At 30.7% G+C, this 18,864-nt stretch overlaps 2 protein-coding genes across 18 annotated transcripts in view; one reads left to right on the plus strand and one right to left on the minus strand.

Annotated features, from left to right (window-relative positions):
- The first annotated feature begins 85 nt into the window (after positions 1–85).
- On the plus strand, positions 86–1,648 carry LOC124430851 (mediator of RNA polymerase II transcription subunit 27). 2 transcript variants are annotated; one of them, XM_046977994.1, is made up of 5 exons: positions 86–108; positions 226–348; positions 424–693; positions 788–1,088; positions 1,267–1,648. In XM_046977994.1, the coding sequence occupies exons 1-5, from the start codon at positions 101–103 to the stop codon at positions 1,399–1,401; spliced, it is 837 nt and encodes a 278-aa protein (XP_046833950.1). In that variant the 5' UTR covers positions 86–100; the 3' UTR covers positions 1,402–1,648. The 2 variants fall into 2 exon arrangements, with proteins under 2 accessions (XP_046833950.1, XP_046833949.1); XM_046977993.1 differs by lacking the exon at positions 86–108 and having other exon boundaries at positions 115–348.
- A 3,061-nt stretch (positions 1,649–4,709) lies between these two features.
- LOC124430838 (glucose transporter type 1) overlaps positions 4,710–18,864 on the minus strand; it is a 28,544-nt gene continuing 14,389 nt past the window's right edge. For 5 of the 16 annotated variants that reach the window (XM_046977955.1, XM_046977956.1, XM_046977958.1 and 2 more), the window contains 12 exons: positions 18,543–18,735; positions 18,107–18,217; positions 17,564–17,659; positions 17,320–17,480; positions 16,784–17,143; positions 16,473–16,704; positions 16,177–16,389; positions 14,451–14,675; positions 14,205–14,344; positions 12,665–12,694; positions 9,249–9,346; positions 4,710–6,402 (listed from right to left, as the gene is read on the minus strand). In XM_046977955.1, coding sequence (XP_046833911.1) covers positions 6,299–6,402; positions 9,249–9,346; positions 12,665–12,694; positions 14,205–14,344; positions 14,451–14,675; positions 16,177–16,389; positions 16,473–16,704; positions 16,784–17,143; positions 17,320–17,480; positions 17,564–17,659; positions 18,107–18,217; positions 18,543–18,735 — 1,963 coding nt within the window. In that variant the 3' untranslated portion in view covers positions 4,710–6,298. Of the gene's footprint in view, positions 8,777–9,248; positions 9,347–10,427; positions 10,694–12,664; positions 12,695–12,892; positions 13,335–14,204; positions 14,345–14,450; positions 14,676–16,176; positions 16,390–16,472; positions 16,705–16,783; positions 17,144–17,319; positions 17,481–17,563; positions 17,660–18,106; positions 18,218–18,542; positions 18,736–18,864 lie in introns of those variants that run through there. The other 11 variants (XR_006943866.1, XR_006943867.1, XR_006943865.1 and 8 more) reach the window with 11 other exon arrangements.

Raw genomic sequence — 18,864 nt, forward strand, 5'->3', positions numbered from 1 at the left:
AGTCGCGTTTAAGATCCCTTCCGACATTGATTACATTCAATTATATATATACATATATATATGTGTGTGTGTGTGTGTGTGTGTGTGTGTGTGTGTATATATGTATATGTGCGTGTATATATCCTACTTGTACTTTTTATTTCCTCTTTTCCTTTTCATTTTCAAAACGTAAACGATGGAACAATTACAAACAGCGTTAACAGCAATTAAGGTTTTACGTTCTAGCGTTGGACAAGTGTTTGATTCTCTTGCAAATGGATTACGAGCCGATCACGGAGAAGAAAATAAAGAAGCCAAATATTTACTAGAGTTACAAGAATTGTTGACAACAGTGAACGTAAATTTAAGGTATATAATTTAGTCGTATACTCATTATTTCATTGAGAAAGTAAGTATTACTTATACAAATTTTGTCTACGTTAGAGATGTAGAACAAGCGGTAAACAGCTTGAATCCACCACCTGGCCCGTTCAATCTAGCAAGCACAACTTATCTTAGCCAAGAGACCACACAGGAAAGACAAGCACTTTATAGTTCTCTTGTTAATAGTTATAAGTGGACAGATAAAGTTCACGAGTATAGTAATGCCGCTCAAACATTATTAAATCAAAATTCATTAAAGAGATCTTATACGAATACCAGTAGAGCAAAGAGAGGTAGAGTTCAAACTAGTAATCACAATGTACCCCCACAGTAAGTCTTTTATAATAACTTGTATTATTAATTTTTTCCATTAAATATTCTAATAAGATTTATAGCTTAAGAGATATTTATATTTTATTTAAAGACAAGTAGACTCCATGATAGCTACTTTTGATCGATTGTTCAACGATATGACAGTATCTGTATCCCGACCATTTGCATCAAATGCAGTATTACATGTTACATTGGGACATGTACTAAAGGCAGTAATAGCGTTTAAAGGCGTAATGATCGAATGGGTTGTTGTTAAGGGTTATGGAGAGAGAATGGATTTATGGACAGAATCGAGGCATAAAGTCTTTAGAAAAGTAACAGAAAATGCTCATGCTGCAATGTTACACTTTTATTCGCCTGCACTTCCTGAATTAGCCGTTCGATCATTTATGGTAGTATGAATATTTTATAAAATGAATTGTAATATTTGTCACAAGTAAAAGTATTGAAAAAAAGAAAAGAAAAAGAAAAAAAAAAAAAAAAAAAAAATGTGAAGGAGCCTAACAAAATGACAAAGATGTATCTTTCATTATTTATGAGAATGTATAACAATTCATTGCTCTTTTCTAGACTTGGTTTCATAGTTTAATCAATTTATTCAGCGAACCATGCAAACGTTGTGGTCTACATCTGCACAGTGCTTTACCTCCAACATGGAGAGATTTTCGTACTTTGGAACCATATCATCAAGAATGTAAACCATAGAAATATATAATCTCTCTCAAAGTATTTTTGACAAGTTTTTTTTCTTTTTTTTTTTTTTTTATAAGAAAAAAATCTTTACTATAGCCAATGGGCTATAGAGTGAGAATATTTTGAATAATTTACAAATCTTTAATTTTTTAATACAAATGCTTCATAAAGAGGCAAAAAGATTCACTGACCGTCTGTTCAGAGTGTACATGCGTCTGTATTACGTATTATTAAATAAATCTTAATGTTTTCAAAGAAATATATTGCTGTCTATTAATTTTTCTAATTATAACTATAATGTTACACGTTTAAAAAGTAATTAATTGGTGGTTCTATCCTTGTAAATTTCATATATTTAAATATATATTTATTAATAAAATCTGAGAATATCGTCTTATTCCTTGTAAAATGCGTGTATATATTCTATGGGAGGTAATCGCAGTGTAAGAGAAGAGAGGTGGTAATATATTTCAAAACCTGGAATATATATGCTTCAAACGCTTCTTCTATCTATTATAGAGTCTTAATACAATAAAGGTATAAATGAAACATTTTTCACAGAGAATAATATAGGGCATTTATAAAAAGAATCTTACAATACTTAACAAATGTAGAATTTGAAATTGTAAAAAAAAGAAATAACATTGCAAAATGGATGTGCATTTAATTTGCAATTTGAATCGATCATCATTCAGATTTAATTAAAGCCATATGAAAGAGCAAAATATGAATTATCGTCCTTCAAGATTAAAAGAACTTTATCAAAGTAAGATAAAGATACTATTGACAGATTGGAATTGGAACTTGGCATTTTTTAGCGGATAAACACGGCTGTACTAACTTTTAATTATAATATACAAATGAGCAGGCATAAATGTTGTTTTTGTTTTCGAATATAATAGCTCTGCACTCAGTGATTTCCTTTTGCATATCCTATGTATGTATACCACTCTTAATGTATGTATACGCTAGGTAGTTTCATTATATAATACTAATTAGTATCATATGTAAATATAAGTATTTTTCACACAACTGTACACATTCACATTTGGAATATTGGCACTCTGTTAAGAGTGCAAGTCGTTAAAGTGGCAGTGATCTATTTTACAAATCTTTATTGTGATCGCTCACTTTGCTGGACTCTTGCAAGTTTTTCATTGTAAGGCTCTATGTACGTTGCAATATTCAATGAGCACAATACGCATCATTGACTCGAAACTATTTATGCGATCGTTCTACCTCGTCTATCGTGTTATCGAATACGTTACAAGTGCGCAATATATTAATTCATTCGCTAAAAACGAATATGCATGAATTTAATCGTTACCACGTATAATGTGTATCACTTTCCGATCATCAAACTTTTCGATTATGCGAAAGATTAAGTGCGTTACACGTTTACGTAGATTTAAAGCAATATTTCTTTTTCTTCTTCGTCTCAATCTGTGCGCGCATGTGTGTAGACTGTTATCATTTGTATACGTGCAATTTTTAATTTTATATTTCTTATAATTTCAGTGCGATCTTAAATCAAAGTGAAATATCTTACGACAACGAACACTCAACGATATTTCGCGATGAACACATAACGCGGCATGCCTTTTCTCAATAAGTGGAAAGATTCAAAAAGAGATCCAAATGTATATGTACGTTTTTTGTCTTGAACAAAAATATACTTTTAATTTACTTTGAATATACTTCCAAAGTATATCCTTTTTTCAATCATTTTCTTGGACAAATCTTCCTTGAAGACATGCGAGAGGAATCCTCTAATCAACGTGTATCTTTGAATGATGTATTTACGCGTCATAAAAGTTATCGATGTGAATTATTTTCCATGAAAGATGAAAACAAAACTCTTTTAAAAAGAAAGTATCGACTTTACGATCGAAGACGCATATCTAGTTTGAGTCAAAGCAATTGCAACTATAATATATATGTCCTTTACAGGCTCGTCATCATCGTGTGTTTGTCCTGTGTGTACGTATGATGTGTTATATATATATATACATATATATATATATATATATGTATATGTATATGTATATATATATGTATATGTATATGTATATATATATATGTGTGTGCGCGCGCACGCGTGTATACGCACCCACATACATACACATATGTATATATATCATTTGTTTATAAGCTTGTAATGATTTAAAAAATGGATATGCTAGCAATACTCGGTCCGTAATTATTGTACAGCCATTAGATGTAAGTAAAAAGACGTACAATTTCGTCCGTCTGACACACGTTTTTCCCTTACGACTCTTTAAATTTGTCCTTCGATCATTCATTTTATTAATTCGATACGTAACACTACTAACTACTTAGTTACTAATAACCTTTATACGTGTATATGCACCTAGCCTAAATATTGTTAAATTTGATAATATCAATAATGTTGAATTTGATAACACCATCGCGCGTAAATGCAAGGAAATCTACTTTAGCGTTTATCTTCGGTTCACTTGATTTTTTATTGCCTTTCTTATTGATTTCTGTATGTCGTGGACAGCTTAGGATTAAAATTATTTTCCTTATTTTCTTTTTTTTTTCCTTCTCTTTATCTTTATCATTATCTTGCAGTGCACTGTCCGAAGTTTCATTGTTCATTGAGTTTTTCTTGAGTGTCTATTCTAAAACACCATATTGCATTTATGCCGTTACATTTCAAAGAGTTCGTTCAACATACGAATACGTTCATTCTCTTACTTCGATTACTATAGGAAAGATTTGTTTCATAAAGATTTCGTAAAGTTCAAGTAGTCAAAAGAATCTCTCTTATACCTTTTTCCAACCTATGTACATATATATGTACGTATGCATATGATCAAGCATTCAAGAGCATTTTTTAAAGAACAAAAGAAGAGTAAATTCGTAAATCTCTCTTTCTTACAAGGAAAAGTCTAATAGTATATGGATATTAAACTGTTGGAATATCTTCTTTATGATTATTATATGCGAATCCCTTCTTTTGTAAAATAATCTTTTGTCAATCAAATCTTTAACGATAATGACAAACAATTTTGATCGAGACATTTCAAATAAAAACTGTGTCAATTCTGTGCAGTACCGTTTAAATATATTACTTTTGTCAATTGTATCTCCGTTTGACAAAGCTTGTATATGATAATTTAACGGAGAAAACGGGCGTGTATCGTTGCGAAAGACGAGATTATTATACATTTACTTCTCTAATTTGATATATAATATGATAGGTATAGTCAAAGTATACAAGTATATACATATTATGTACACGTAAATGCAGAAAGATTTTCTTTCCTTTTAACTTTTTCTTCTTTCACTCTTTCTTTTCTTTTTTTTTTTTTTTTTTTCTTTCTTTCTTTTTCTTTTTATTTTTACACGAAAACTGCTTCAAATCGAACGGTCATAAGTTTCGATTAGGTTAGAAAGTTCGATGATTGAGTTTAAATAAGAAAAAGCATGCCTTGCTCGCTATCGCGTTTCGATCTCTTTATATTCCTTTGAAGAGGCATCAGCTTCTAAGAAACGTTCAAAATAAATCGTCTATAAGCGGGTACCATTGTTCTTTTTTTATTTTTCTTTTTTTATTTTTTTTTTCTTTTTTTTTTTTCTTTTTTTTCTTTTCTTCTTTTCTTTTCTTTATCAATCTTGCGCACGACGCGCGCCACTTTTATGCTTCTAACTTATGGATTTTCGTATTATTTTCTCAAATGCAAAGTTTTTATATATAATTTCCTTTAATTAAAAAAAAAAGAAGTACATTTCATTATATTTTGAAATATTTTTGGGGCAAAAATGGTCACGTTCTAATCGTAAAATATTTCATCGCGTTAACGTTAATCAGTTAACGCGACCCGCGTTTTTAACGGCGATCACGCCATCTCTCATGTGCGAATGAAACTAATTTTCAAAAGGATCGTAGAAATGTAGCGCGCGTCTAATTTTGCAAATTTTGTTTCGATAAGAAGGAATATAATCGTACTTTAACTCGTAAAAGTTTTTTCGTTGCACGATCGATCGCTGTTTTGCGATCGCTAGAAAAGAATCAATATCTTTCGTGAATATATCAGGAACGATCACAAATCTTACGAACGATATTTCTTCTTTCTCGAAAGCGATGAAAATGATGATGGAAAAAGCTTTACATTTGTCAAAAATTACTTCGAAATCAACGATACAAAAGTGAATTAGATGAGGTATTATGCGTTTATTTGAAATGGTGAACGATCGAGGAGAGGGACGATACATATGAGAAATATGGAAAAAGAATAGTGAGGGGGTAGGGGGAGATAGGGAGAGGGAATTTCTCCCGCGCTTTTTTCGAAATTTAAATTGTCTTTCGATACCTTGCACTATAACGCATTACTCTATTGCGGGTTTTCGAATATCCTCTCTTTCTCCTCCTCCTCCTCCTCCTCTCGAATATGTCACGTCTTAGGCACAAATCACTTTTTTCGCAGCTTTTTTAACGAAACTAAACTCGCTCTCTCTCTCTCTCTCTCTCTCTCTGTTTCTTTCTTTTTTTCTTTGACATTCGTTCATCCGTGGTATCTTCTTTTCATCGAGAGTTCTCTGAACTTATTCGCGTTCATCCATCGTCGGTATAATTATTTCTCTCTCTCTCTCTCTCTCTCTCTCCCTCTCTCTCTCTCTCTCTCTCTCTCTCTCTCTAGGATTCTTCGTAGGTCCTGGCGCGCTCCAAGTTCTCGACGTAGCTCCATCCGAAGTTGGTTGCATTTGCAGCGCGACGTAAGCTGTTCCTCAAAAAGACCGCACAAGCTTTGCTACTCTCCGTGATAATCTCGTAGAGCTGACTTTCCAGGTTGAGACTGTTCGTGGTGAGTAGCAATGGTAGTGGAATAGGAGTGTTCATGATCATCAGATTACCAATATTAAGAGGAGTTATTTCCCATTGTCAGACACCGCTGTTCGGAAAGCGTGGCGGGGGAAGCGGGGGCGGTGGCCTCTCCGGTTGAGCGGGAGCGACGGAAGATCGCTCGGATCCAGCTGCAAACACAACTGCAGAATCATATTAATCAGATGTCAATTTCTTTTTCAGGTACCTTGCGAGCTTAACTACTTCAATTTTGGATTTTTATTTGGACCTCCCAATTCACTAATATTATCGATTGCAAGCGTCTAGGAATTGATACAACGATAAAGCCAAGTATGTATTCTTTGTCCTCTGCACCTTTTTTACTAGAGTTACTTAATAGATTTCCTTAATAAATTTAATACTTATATATATATATATATATATATATATATATATATATATACACTCATGACATATAATATATGTATATAAGTATTATCCATATATATATATATATATATGGATATCAGCCATTAACCAACCAAATTCTCGTATATACCCACATGATGAACTATATTATTATCCATCAAAATAGTTTCATTAGTTTACATGTTTACTTGTAATGTTTCTTGTTATATCAAAAGATTTTCCTTTACACATATACCATACAATCCACAAGCAAAGTAAACTATATTCTTGTTAAATTAGTTCTACTTTTATGACATCATGCAACTGAAGCACATTTAAGTAAAATTAGAAAAGAGAAAACAGATATTACAGCTTTGTATTGATGTTTTATAAATGATTATTCCATTAGAATCGTAGTAAGCTTTTGTTTCTCCAGATGAATACTATCATTAGTAAAGTTAGAAGTGATATTGATAGAGATAGCATTTACGGATAGTTATGCCGTTACTTATCGCAGAATTTTTCTTTACCTACTGTAAAAATAAGACGTTATTACAATATGTAATTTGTTTTATGTAATAATCTAAATTTATATGTCGTGTAAAATATGACTAAAATACCAGGGGGATCGTTGTCACACAAGTTTTTCTTTGTAGTTCCAAACAATATAAATTATATCCATGCGTACATGCTCGATACGTCGTTCATGCTCCAACTGTAATCAACGTTATGATTTGGAGGTATAATTTATTAGTAAATGTTGTGTACTTGGATATATATATATATAGACCTTATCCACATCCAAATACGTACTATCCCCTTCTTTGCCTTCAGTTCTGTGGACTCTAAATATGAAAATTTATCTCAATGATGTCCATAGTGAGTTATTCCCGCTTAAACTACTACAAAGGCCAGTGTTAGTAGCGCATAATTTGCTACTAGAGTGAAGATAAAGCAAATACTAGTGACCATTGAATTTCATTTTATAAAAATAAGTAATATTGCCTAATTTTCAAGTGTAGTTAGACAATAGTAAAAAACTGCCTTACTACATACAAATGACATTAAAGAGACACGCACGCACACGCACACATATACATAATTCAATATTAACGATTCTATAATCATGTGGCTACGAATATTTGCGGATGTAACACATAAGCATAGAATTTAAAATATTGAATTAATAATTACTCTTGTAAATATGATATGATCTGAGGTTATTGTTATAACAATTTACAATAACTATGATCTGAGGTTATTGTTAAAAAAAAAACAAAGAGTTGTAATTATTCCAACAGATGTGCTATCTGAAAGAATTAATCTCCTATCGTTCAATGAAGAAATCTATATTCAATTATGATTTCAATTTTGTTTATCTCAATAACCTCAGATTTTTATCATGAAACATAATTCTATTGAGACATTCAGTTATATAGTGTCGTGCAGAATTTAGTTTAAAACATTTATACGAAAGAGAATTTTTAAATGCATTGTACTAAACTTTACAAAGCAGTAGCTATTTCACAGTTAGTAGAAATTTTTCTATTGTTATTTTACATACATTATTACGTTATCAGAAGTACAAGCTTTATGAAATGATAACAAAATTAAAGAATTTTAATCTTTAAACTATTTAAAGAATGTCATTTGAGTACTCTAAAATGTAATTTGTAAGAAGAATAAGTTACAATTAATATTTTGACAATTGAAATGTAACTGTAATATTACTGTACAAAAAACATATTTTTCTGTAAGTTCATTTAGTTAATAATGTATTTTTTTGACATTTATCATATATGTGTATATATATATATATATATATATATATATATACTCCCCTTTAACAGGGAAAAAGTTATCTAATTAATAGTCGAAAACATTTAGAGATAAAAGTCTACATTTCTAATCCTTCTTTATAATATGTATATACATATATATATATATATATATATACATATATATGACGATATCAGCAACCACTTAATAATGTACATGATATTGTTTATTATTTCTTGCTAAAGGGCTATTGCCAATGTGAAAGGTGTGTTGAATATGAAACTTCTGCTCTCTGCCAGAATTAATAGTACATCTTGTAGTAGCGAAGCGGTAATAATATTTTATTTTTCATATAATCAGCATTTTTCTCTTCTGTACTTTTGTATCATACTGAAAGCAGAAAAATAATGTTGGCAAATAAATTGAAAATGAATGGTTAGCAATATAACTGCAAATAAAAGAATGTACAAAGATACATAGATGGTACAAGACATGCAGAATGATAAATAGATTGCGAACAATGTACACGAGTACCAAACAATTCCTATGTATTACTATGTAGTTTTATAAATATAGATTATTAAAACTACACAAAGATTTTAATTAGGTATATATATTTATAATAAGTTTTAATAATAAGTTTTATTTTAACGGATATAAAGAAAGACATTAATATGTATTTAAAAAGCTTTTGAATTGTTGTATTTTATGAGACTATTATATAACAGTAGTTTATTCAATTTCTTTCTATGATATTGAAATCGCAGTTTAAAGAATTGTTTGTCTTGTTAATAGAAAGAAAATGATTGCGATGATTATGTTTGCAGGGTGATTTATGTTTGTCAAGGTTTTTAAGCCTTACATGAATCTGGATGTGGCTTCTCTTCTGCCACCATCAGGGCTGCACTCTCTGCTGGCGGTATGTGTCCCTCTAATGCATTCACACAGTTTAGCATGCTCCTGTAAAACATCACGCGACTTGTCCAAGTTTCCACGTCTTCACACATTTCTATTGATTCTTTTCCACTTTTAGTTATATTCCAGATCTTCTTTGAAGGCATCGATTTAACATGCACTGATGGGATAGAATCAAAAAGTGCTAATACCTCAAATTTAACTTATCAATACGAATCTTGAATTTTTACTATTTTAAAAATATACTTTTCCTCTAATATACATGTATACATATATATATAGATAGATATACATATATATGTTTATATATGTAGTCCTGTTTCTATTGATATTTTTGTACAATTTAAGATCTATTATCTTTTCATAGTTTTATCTTTTAATTATTAATTATCACATCACTAACAATTATTTTCGTAGATTTACTTTAGAAACGAAAATTAATGGATAGGAATTATTATATATTATATTATTGTATAGGCTACAAATTATATCATCCTTCTTTAGAATTTATATATATATACTTGATATGAAGTAATAATGCATTTCACAGTTTCGAGCCTTGTAATACGACAGCGTTTCACTGGCCTGTGTAGTAGACTTGAAATACGAACAAATGCAATCTAAACATTTTCAGAATTTGTATTAATTTGTATTAATAAAAAAGAAAAATTTTCTTCGTTATTAGATAAATTTAATTGCTCAGCTATTAAATATTTGAATTAGTAAGTTAGTTATATGTTTATATATCTTAGACAAATAAATAGTTGTTAGTATTATGGATGTATTAATATTATTAATAATAATTTCTGAAATGTTTTTTTGACATGATACATTAGAAGGCAAAAAATTTGAATTTATATAACTTAATAAATGACCATAAACCTTCAATATTAATTATTATTCTCATAAAACATAATTAAGGTATATTCAATACTTTAAATTAGCAAAGGTAAATCATATTATAATAAATAGAACCAAATAATGTATATAAATGAAAAAATGAAATTGATAATAAAATAAAGAAAAATGTTTATTTAAAGAATACCAAGTATATGGTACTTTTTACTGGTGATGCCGAAATATTCATTGTATAGTATTATGTATAGCAGTAACGAGCGTCCAAAAATTTAGTTATAGTGTATATTGACTTATACAATTTTTCCCCATTATTAGATCACGCTATACTTTATAACATGTTTGACAACAATAGCTTGGTAATATTTCCGACTCTGTATGAGAATCTATAACAATTTTCGGATGAATGGTAGTCAATTGCCGATAAAATCATTTTCATAATAAGTTTATGGTTTATCAGTTGCGTGGGTATGGTTGGCAGTGGTGGCGTCAGATAGGACGGTCTCCTTGCTAGAGTTAGTGGCGAGCTCCTCTTCCCTGCAATACAATAATGTTACATGGCCATCGAGCCTGAAATCACTTACTTTCTGTTTTGAGAAAAATCCTAGTTTGTATCGCACGTGTTATAAGCTTGTATGCTAAAGACGGATGTTTATATGATACTACAAGAATTTTCATCCTACTTAAATATGTGAACTTATTCATGTAATCGTCTAACTTCCTCATAATTAATATATCCTATTACAATCAGGGAAATACCTATTCTAAGTAGATAAATTTTGATTGAACAATGCGATACTAGGAGAAATTTCATATTATAACACAAATTATTATTCCCGAATATCGACTATATCCTTCGCGATGTAATGAATAATTGAACTGTTGAGCATTGTCATGGGAAACATGATTCAGTTGTTAACAATCTTTCTTGTGCAACAATAAAATGCATTTGTTGCTTATATATAATTGTATATAATTATCTTTTTAAAGTATTTTCTATATAATTTTCATTTAATTCGTATAAATATTTGTACGATTCTACATGTCATACTGAATTTATTGAAATCAAGCAACAAATATATATATATATATATATATATATATATATATACACATTTGCTTTTTTCTCCCTTGTTATCGACGTGAATATTTTATGAAAACTTTAATTAAAGGATATATTCAATAATTAATATGAACAACGGCATATGCAAAAGTGTTTGTTTGTTTGTTCGTTTGTTTGTTTGTTTGTTTGTTTGTTTGTTTGTTTGTTTGTTTGTTTGTTTGTTTGTTTTTCTGATAATTTCACATGAAATGTATGATAGTAAATGCTTTTGTAGTAGTCTTAACGGGATTTATTAACGATTGTAATATCATTATGAAGAATAAGTTTGTATATATATAATGTAGAAGTTATATTAAATTATAAATAAAGGGCCGGCCATTGATTATAATTCATTCGCGAAGAAGCATGTAATAATGATTCTTTGAATGTTTCGGCAAAACCTAGCTTTGATAAAATTTGAATTAAAAAATAAACAAAGAAAGAATGAAGCTTAGATTGCGAGTTTATTAAGAGCTGCACTGATGAAACAAAGGTAATGGGCATAAAACAATTATATAATTTGGCTCTGATTTTAACAGAAAAGAGAATATATATACATATATATATATATATATATATATAAATTTTTATATATATACATATAAAAATTATGCAAAGCAGCTTTTATTGCACTTGTCTATCAAATAAAATGTCTATTATATATAATTGTTTATACGCCAAACATGAAAGCACTAACATGCAATCGTACAGTACAGCGTCATAAACTCGTGCCAGCTATTGACATGGAATTATTTCAAGACTTATCTGTCATTGAACATTTATTGGGTATTATAGGCTAAAAATAGAGCATGCTGAAAATACAAGGCTTCAGAACTTTAAGTAATCGGGGCTGTTATGTATAGATAACGCTGTATATTTTGATAGATCTCTCCATAATAATCCATTTATCAATGAGAATGACATAATAGCCCTGAAGAACTTAGTAGAAACTGTGAAATGTATCTTCACAACGAGGAATCAAAAATTACAGTTCATTATGATAAGTTGTCATGCAACTATATTTTCCTTTTTCTCAGCCTGACTGATGTTGCATGAAAATGGAATTTTGCATCCATTGATAGTAAATAGAGGTAATTCAACATGCCAGGCTCTGATTACGTCCAAATTTATTACTAATTTGGCAAAACTAAGATTATTTCTTAAGCACTCTAGTATCTAAAATATTTAATTTATTACGACATTTTATATAAAGTGTGCAATAATTTTGGATTGTATTGTATAGTAGTATTCGTCCTAAAATATTATAAGAAATAATCTCTTATTTTATAAGTGGTGGCGGTGGTGTCTTTAATATTTTATATATTCATGCAATTAAATCGCTCAGATAAACCTGTATGATATAATATGTCACCACACATTAATGAATAATTTACATTAAAACTCACCCGTAAAGTCTGCTGTCTCGCAAGCTGCTCCTGCTCCAAATAACATAGAAAAAAATGTTACAATGGGTAACATATACAAATATTATTATGAAAAACATATTTTAATCAAACAATAATTACAAGAATTATCAAGTAACAATTTATTCAAATATCTATATACAACATACTAACAAATAAATATGCCGTTTGTTTAGAGCTTAGAAAAATAAGAATGAAGAATCCTAAAAGTTTTAAGTCAAACGTATATTGAAGTAATTAGCATATATATTTTACAAAATTAATATTTGCGTTATTTATATAAGCAAAAAAATTAAATTACAGTATAAAATAAAAACACTTGCTTTTCAACATGCGGATTTATAATATTCATATTGGGTACACAATTCTTGACTTATTTTTCTTTTAATATTTTCTTTCCTTTCTTTTTTTCTAATATTCCACTGGATATAACTAAAATAATAACTTTAAGAACAAATACAATTAAAACAAATTTTCTTGTATAAACTAAACTTTGTATGTGTGTTATACAAAGTCGTGCAAATGTATTTATAATCTCCATCTTAACGGAAAAATTATAATATGTGAATGTAAATACATTTTTTAAATTCTATATACTTCACAACTTAGCAACTACATTTTAGCGATGTACTTAGAAGCCAATGACCTACAGCTGTGTAAACATAAAAAGAATCAATTGTAATTTCTACATATATTTTGTACAAATTGTAGCCTATTAATATCTCTTATTTTGACAAATAACAAAGATTTCATGCAGTTTTAATATCATATTTTAATAGTGCAAAACAATTAGATAACAATGAAAAAGAAATTAACATAGTTAAAAAATTAACGAAATAAAGAACTTGTTTGAGAATTACAAATTTATGTTATTTTAATTAATTTTAATTATAAATATATACAAATAGAATTATAAACAAAAAAATATTCCCACACAATAATAAATATTTCTTACAAATCAGATTTCTTTATCACAGTTGAACTGGTATACGTGTAAAATAAAAAATGCTTCTCTCTCTCTCCCTCTCTCTCTCTCTCTCTCTCTCTCTCTCTCCTGTCATGCAAGTTTTTTTGTGTGGTATTATTTTTCATTGCAATAATAAAGTAATCATTTCCAATATTCAAACTTTGTTTCGAAGTTTGTATCACATACATTGAATGTTCTAGAATTATTTATAAATGTATTTATGGACGGATATATGGACGGTTTTTAAATAGTATCGAGATATATGATACTGCACATATGTATCTTGGATGTATCTTTCTTATAATTAAATATTTCTAGAAAATTCAATGTTCGTGGAAAATTCGTTAATTTTAATTTTTATATTTGTTGGAACTAATTGGAAATAAAAATATCTTGCGTCAAATAATATGTTGATAAGTAAACATATAGAATCTATATGTAAATGTGTATATGTTTGCCTGAATGTACGAAATATCAAAATGACGCGAAACATAAAAACATTATTTATCTAATGATTTACTACTATAAATTTCATGAACTTGCCCTTGAGCGTACCTGTCGTTACCATGTCTGAATAAAGCTAGAATCTCTTCAAAGGTTTTATTTTTGGTCTCAGGAACCTTCTTGTAAGTGAAGATCCAGAAGATGGCTAGGAATGCACTGAACGGTAGGAACGTGTAGTTTTCAAGGCTAGACTGTAACACATTATGAATGAATATAAGTAAATATATTATAAAAATAAGAAGCACGCGCGTGTATGTGGTTAAAAAATATTTAATCTTGTATTAATATACAGATTACCTTCATGCTTGGAAAACCAATGCCAACCAAAAAATTAGCCATCCAATTGACAAGAACTGCAATGGACATAGCAGCAGGTCTAGGGCCTTGCGAAAACAACTCTGCTGTAATCATCCAAGGAATAGATCCAGGCCCCACAGCAAAAAATACCACGAAACTAAGCGTCGATACAACCGACAGATAGGACATCCAGTCAATCATTTCCTGTACGTAACCAAAAAACTCCTATCAGGCAGTAGAATCAAGTTCTTCTTTCCTGAGCAGCTGGAGGAGCCTCAGGATAACGAAAAATATAGGTAATTATAAACTTAGAAAAAAATCTCATGCAGTGCACAGCCCAATCCTGTGTAAGGTGTTATCGTGATTATCATGAAATATTTTATAGTGAATGTGCTTCATTATTTATAATACATTTTTTTTTAAGCAGCAAAGCATAATTTGCTATATTGAGATAAGGAGTGCCAGGATGATAAGACCTCAATTTAATGTGATTTAGAATGAAAGATAGAATATGATGCACTTGATAAATATGATGTATTCTAAAAAATGTTTACACACACACACATATATATATATATATATATATATATATATGTACTATATGTCTACTATATGTATACTATATACATACATGTATGCGTCAAGTTTACCAATAGAGTTTTCTTTGCAGGACATGAGAAATGTTGGTGCCTGTATTTTTAATGTGCTTAATATAGAGTCAAAATCCTGGTCATTTCTGTAGCGTTAATGAATGATCGAATAGAAAAGTTGCGATTTATGCATACATATTCTCAAGATAAATATAATATAAAAACACGAACAACAGGGTTGAGCAAAAAACAACGTAGGTTGGTAATAGAAAGTGAATATCTCCTCCAGACTGTCACGAAAGAGGTCATTAGTGGATGAAAGGGAGGGTATTGGATTATAAAAAGCATTACTAATATTAAAGGAAATAAAATAAAATAAAATGAAATAATGAGTGCTATACTAAATACTTGACAAACTTTTTCACACATTTCCTTGTGTGTGTGTGTGTGTGTGTGTGTGTGTGTGTGTGTGTGTGTGTGTGTGTGTATATTGTTTTTGATATAAATATATTTGGATATATCTTTGGATAAGATGAAATAATATTTCATTAATCTGCAGATTTTATTGATAGGAAATGTATTCACATTTATGATCAAAGTATTATTGTATGAAAAAGGAGCAGTGTCATTAAACGAAAGAAATATTTTTAAAGCGCAAATAAAGAATAACATGCAGGAATGTGGATACTTATAAGTTATATGAATGGTTGGGAGGAAATTAAAATGAATCCTTTAAGTGATGCAGATTTATATAAGTATAATAGCGATAGTTCTCACTGTTGGTGCAGTGCTGCACTCCAGCTGTGAACAAAGTGTTAAGTACACCCTTTTCAAAGGTATACAGAAGTGAAAAAGCACAAAAAGATAGCTATGTACAATTCACATTTGTTCGTGATATTGGTTTATCTCCTAGTACTTCATGATGTATGATTATTAAAAATGATTTTAAGAGAATTTCATTTCAGTATCGCAAAGAGAAATTAATTGTTTACTTTATACCCATAAAAAATGGGAACCTATGTCTACCTTATAAACATGTACCCCAAGAAATCTCCAAATCATTTCCTCGAGTTTTTTTTAACATAAACTATATACTTTTTAATTTGGAGCAAGACGAAATAAAAGTTGTTGCTCACCTTTATTAGAAACGAAATTGTGATGAATATTGAAAAGATAAACATGCCACCAAGACCATACAAATGTAAGGTACGCCTTCCTGTCCTATCCATAAGTGGGATCGAAACTAGCGTCATACCAACCATAATGGCACCTATGCCTATGGTCGCAAATTTAGCGCTTTCTTCTGTTAAACCTGAACTGGTGAACAAACTCGTAGAATAGTAAAATACCTGAAAAATCATTCGATTGTACCTTCTATAGATTCGATATACAATTAAAATTGCATTACGTTTATAGGTTGACATCTACTCACGGCATTAATACCAGATAGCTGTTGCGAGAGTTGCATGACCACACCAATAACAAGAGGTGCTCTTAACGTTGGACTACATATAAGCTCTGTCATAGAGATCGTGGATTCAGCTTGTTGAGCTCTTTCCTCTGCTCTCATCTCTTCGATATCTTCCTCTACCTGATTGCTAGCTCTTAATCTTCTTAAAGCTTTTCGTGCTTCTTCCTCCCATTGTTTAGTAATAAGCAAGTATCTAAAAATCGATCGTTTTGAAAATGTACGCGATAAGGATATCTAATATAATTTTTAATATTTGTTACGAAGTGTCATACCTCGGAGATTCGGGACATATTGGAAGCAATAATAGTTGTAGAATGGCAGGACAGATAGCTAATCCTAAGAGAACAGGCCAACCCTCGTTTGTCCCAAGGATTTGCTCGATGCCCAGCACCTGGGAGACCAGGAGGCCCACCGTAACAGCGAGCTGGTTCACCGTGCCTAGGCCACCTCTTAGGTTCAGTGGTGCTATCTCCGATATGTACATGGGAACCAATGAGGTATTTAAGCCACAATTGACACCGATGATGAACCGTCCAAAGAACAACATTTCGTAAGAGTGAGCAATCTTTGTACAACCCATCAGGCATGCCCCCACGATGCCCAGCACGTTGTTTAGCAGTAAGCCCCCCTTTCTGTGGTCGTGGGATATAAGAAGAAGAAGACAAAGAAAAGGTCGGGAACAAAAAAAAATATTTTTCATATTAAAGTTAATGATTTGTCAGATTTAGTAAGATTATCGATCTCTCTCTCTCTCTCTCTCTCTCTCTCTCTCTCTCTCTCTCTCTCTCTCTCTCAGTATTATACTAACCTGCCAAATCTGTTGGCAATTATTCCTCCGCTAAAACCACCTAGCATACCACCAATTGCAAATATGCTCACCGCTATAGAATATAGTTTTTTAACAGAATCATCAGTAATATCCTCTCCGTATCTATTTTTATACACATCTTTCATAAAATTCTCTATATTCTGCAAGAAGATAAGGATCTTGTGAAGTAGGTTAATAACTAGGTTCTTAGATATAACGTTTATCATTGCTTATGAGAACATACCACTTCGGGTGCGTTAATGACTCCTGTGTTATATCCAAATTGCAACATGCCCAAAACAGCCGCCAATATCGCATACGATAAGAAAAATGTTAAGCCCTGCAAGTATTAATATGGCTAAATAATGGAGACAAGCGAATTGGAAACAGAACAATTTGCAAACATAAGTATACAAAAAAAAAAGGGAAAAGAATTGGAACGATAAAAATTGATACATTCTTTATGCACCATTTTTTATAAAAGATACTTTAAAAGGTTATTCCCGGAGATATATTAAATGCCTTAAAGTAATAATAAGGACAAAATAAAATAATGCAAAAAATAGTTTTATTCACTTTCCCATTGTTGTTTGACATTGAATAATTGTGAGATAGTTACAACATAATATACAAAATTACCTACAAAATAAACGTAAAACAGATTGCGGCATGTCGTACATTAGGATAAAAGATTGCGTTAATTAAAAACTAAGGCGTCATACATAAAATCGTGGGTAGAAAATAAAATTAAAAGAAAAATTTAATGTTTTGTCGTTATGAGTGTCACCTGTTCCAACAGTCTGAGTTTTCGCCGGTGTGAATGCTCTTCCAGACGATCTACATATTCTCGTAACTCCTCTATCTCCTCCTTTACTTGCTGCACGGTGTCTAGCTCGTGCTATGTTAAATGAAATATGTAAGGTCTATATTGTACATAAAAGAGATGTTATCGTAAAATTTGATCTATGTATATTATATATATATATATATATATCTATATTATTTCTCCTACGGCGAACTGGAATGAATTTTTTTTTGTCAACAATATTTTCTCTCATCAAATTATTTGATTACACCTAGACGTAAATTAGATGTATAAAACGAAATTGATTCCAACTGTGATCATAACGTTTTTATTTTTCGTCTAATTGAATAATCCTCTAAGTTTCGAATACGAAGGTGTAATAATTGATGTGAGCGATGATAGGCGATGGGACAAGTACCTTAATCGCAACCATATCCCTCTTCACCTCGCTGACTTCGCTCTGGCAAGACTCAACACTTTTGGTGAGCTCCTGTAGCTGCGTGCGTATCTCACACAGGGCGACAGTAGTCTCCAGCTGGCGGTCACCCCGCTGCAGCTCGTCCAACTTGGCACTCAAGTTCATACTCATAACGCTGACCTGTTTCTGCAGACTGCCCACACACACATAGCCACACGTAAATCTTCCTGGCTCGGCCGGGAAAAGAGATCGACATTGTCGAGCACATTGACACTATAGACCAAGGCCAGCTAGTAGTCTTCAAGGTTAATTCAACTACCTT

This window comes from Vespa crabro, chromosome 19 (genome assembly GCF_910589235.1).
Source record: "Vespa crabro chromosome 19, iyVesCrab1.2, whole genome shotgun sequence".
In the NCBI taxonomy this organism is placed as follows: domain Eukaryota; kingdom Metazoa; phylum Arthropoda; class Insecta; order Hymenoptera; family Vespidae; genus Vespa; species Vespa crabro.

Bases quoted from the DNA above. Each gene is read 5' to 3' on its own strand.
- LOC124430851 (XM_046977993.1), top strand. From the start codon at position 176: ATGGAACAATTACAAACAGCGTTAACAGCAATTAAGGTTTTACGTTCT. The intron at 694-787 runs GTAAGTCTTTTA...TTTTATTTAAAG, and splicing joins AATCACAATGTACCCCCACA to ACAAGTAGACTCCATGATAG. The intron at 1,089-1,266 runs GTAGTATGAATA...GCTCTTTTCTAG, and splicing joins TAGCCGTTCGATCATTTATG to ACTTGGTTTCATAGTTTAAT.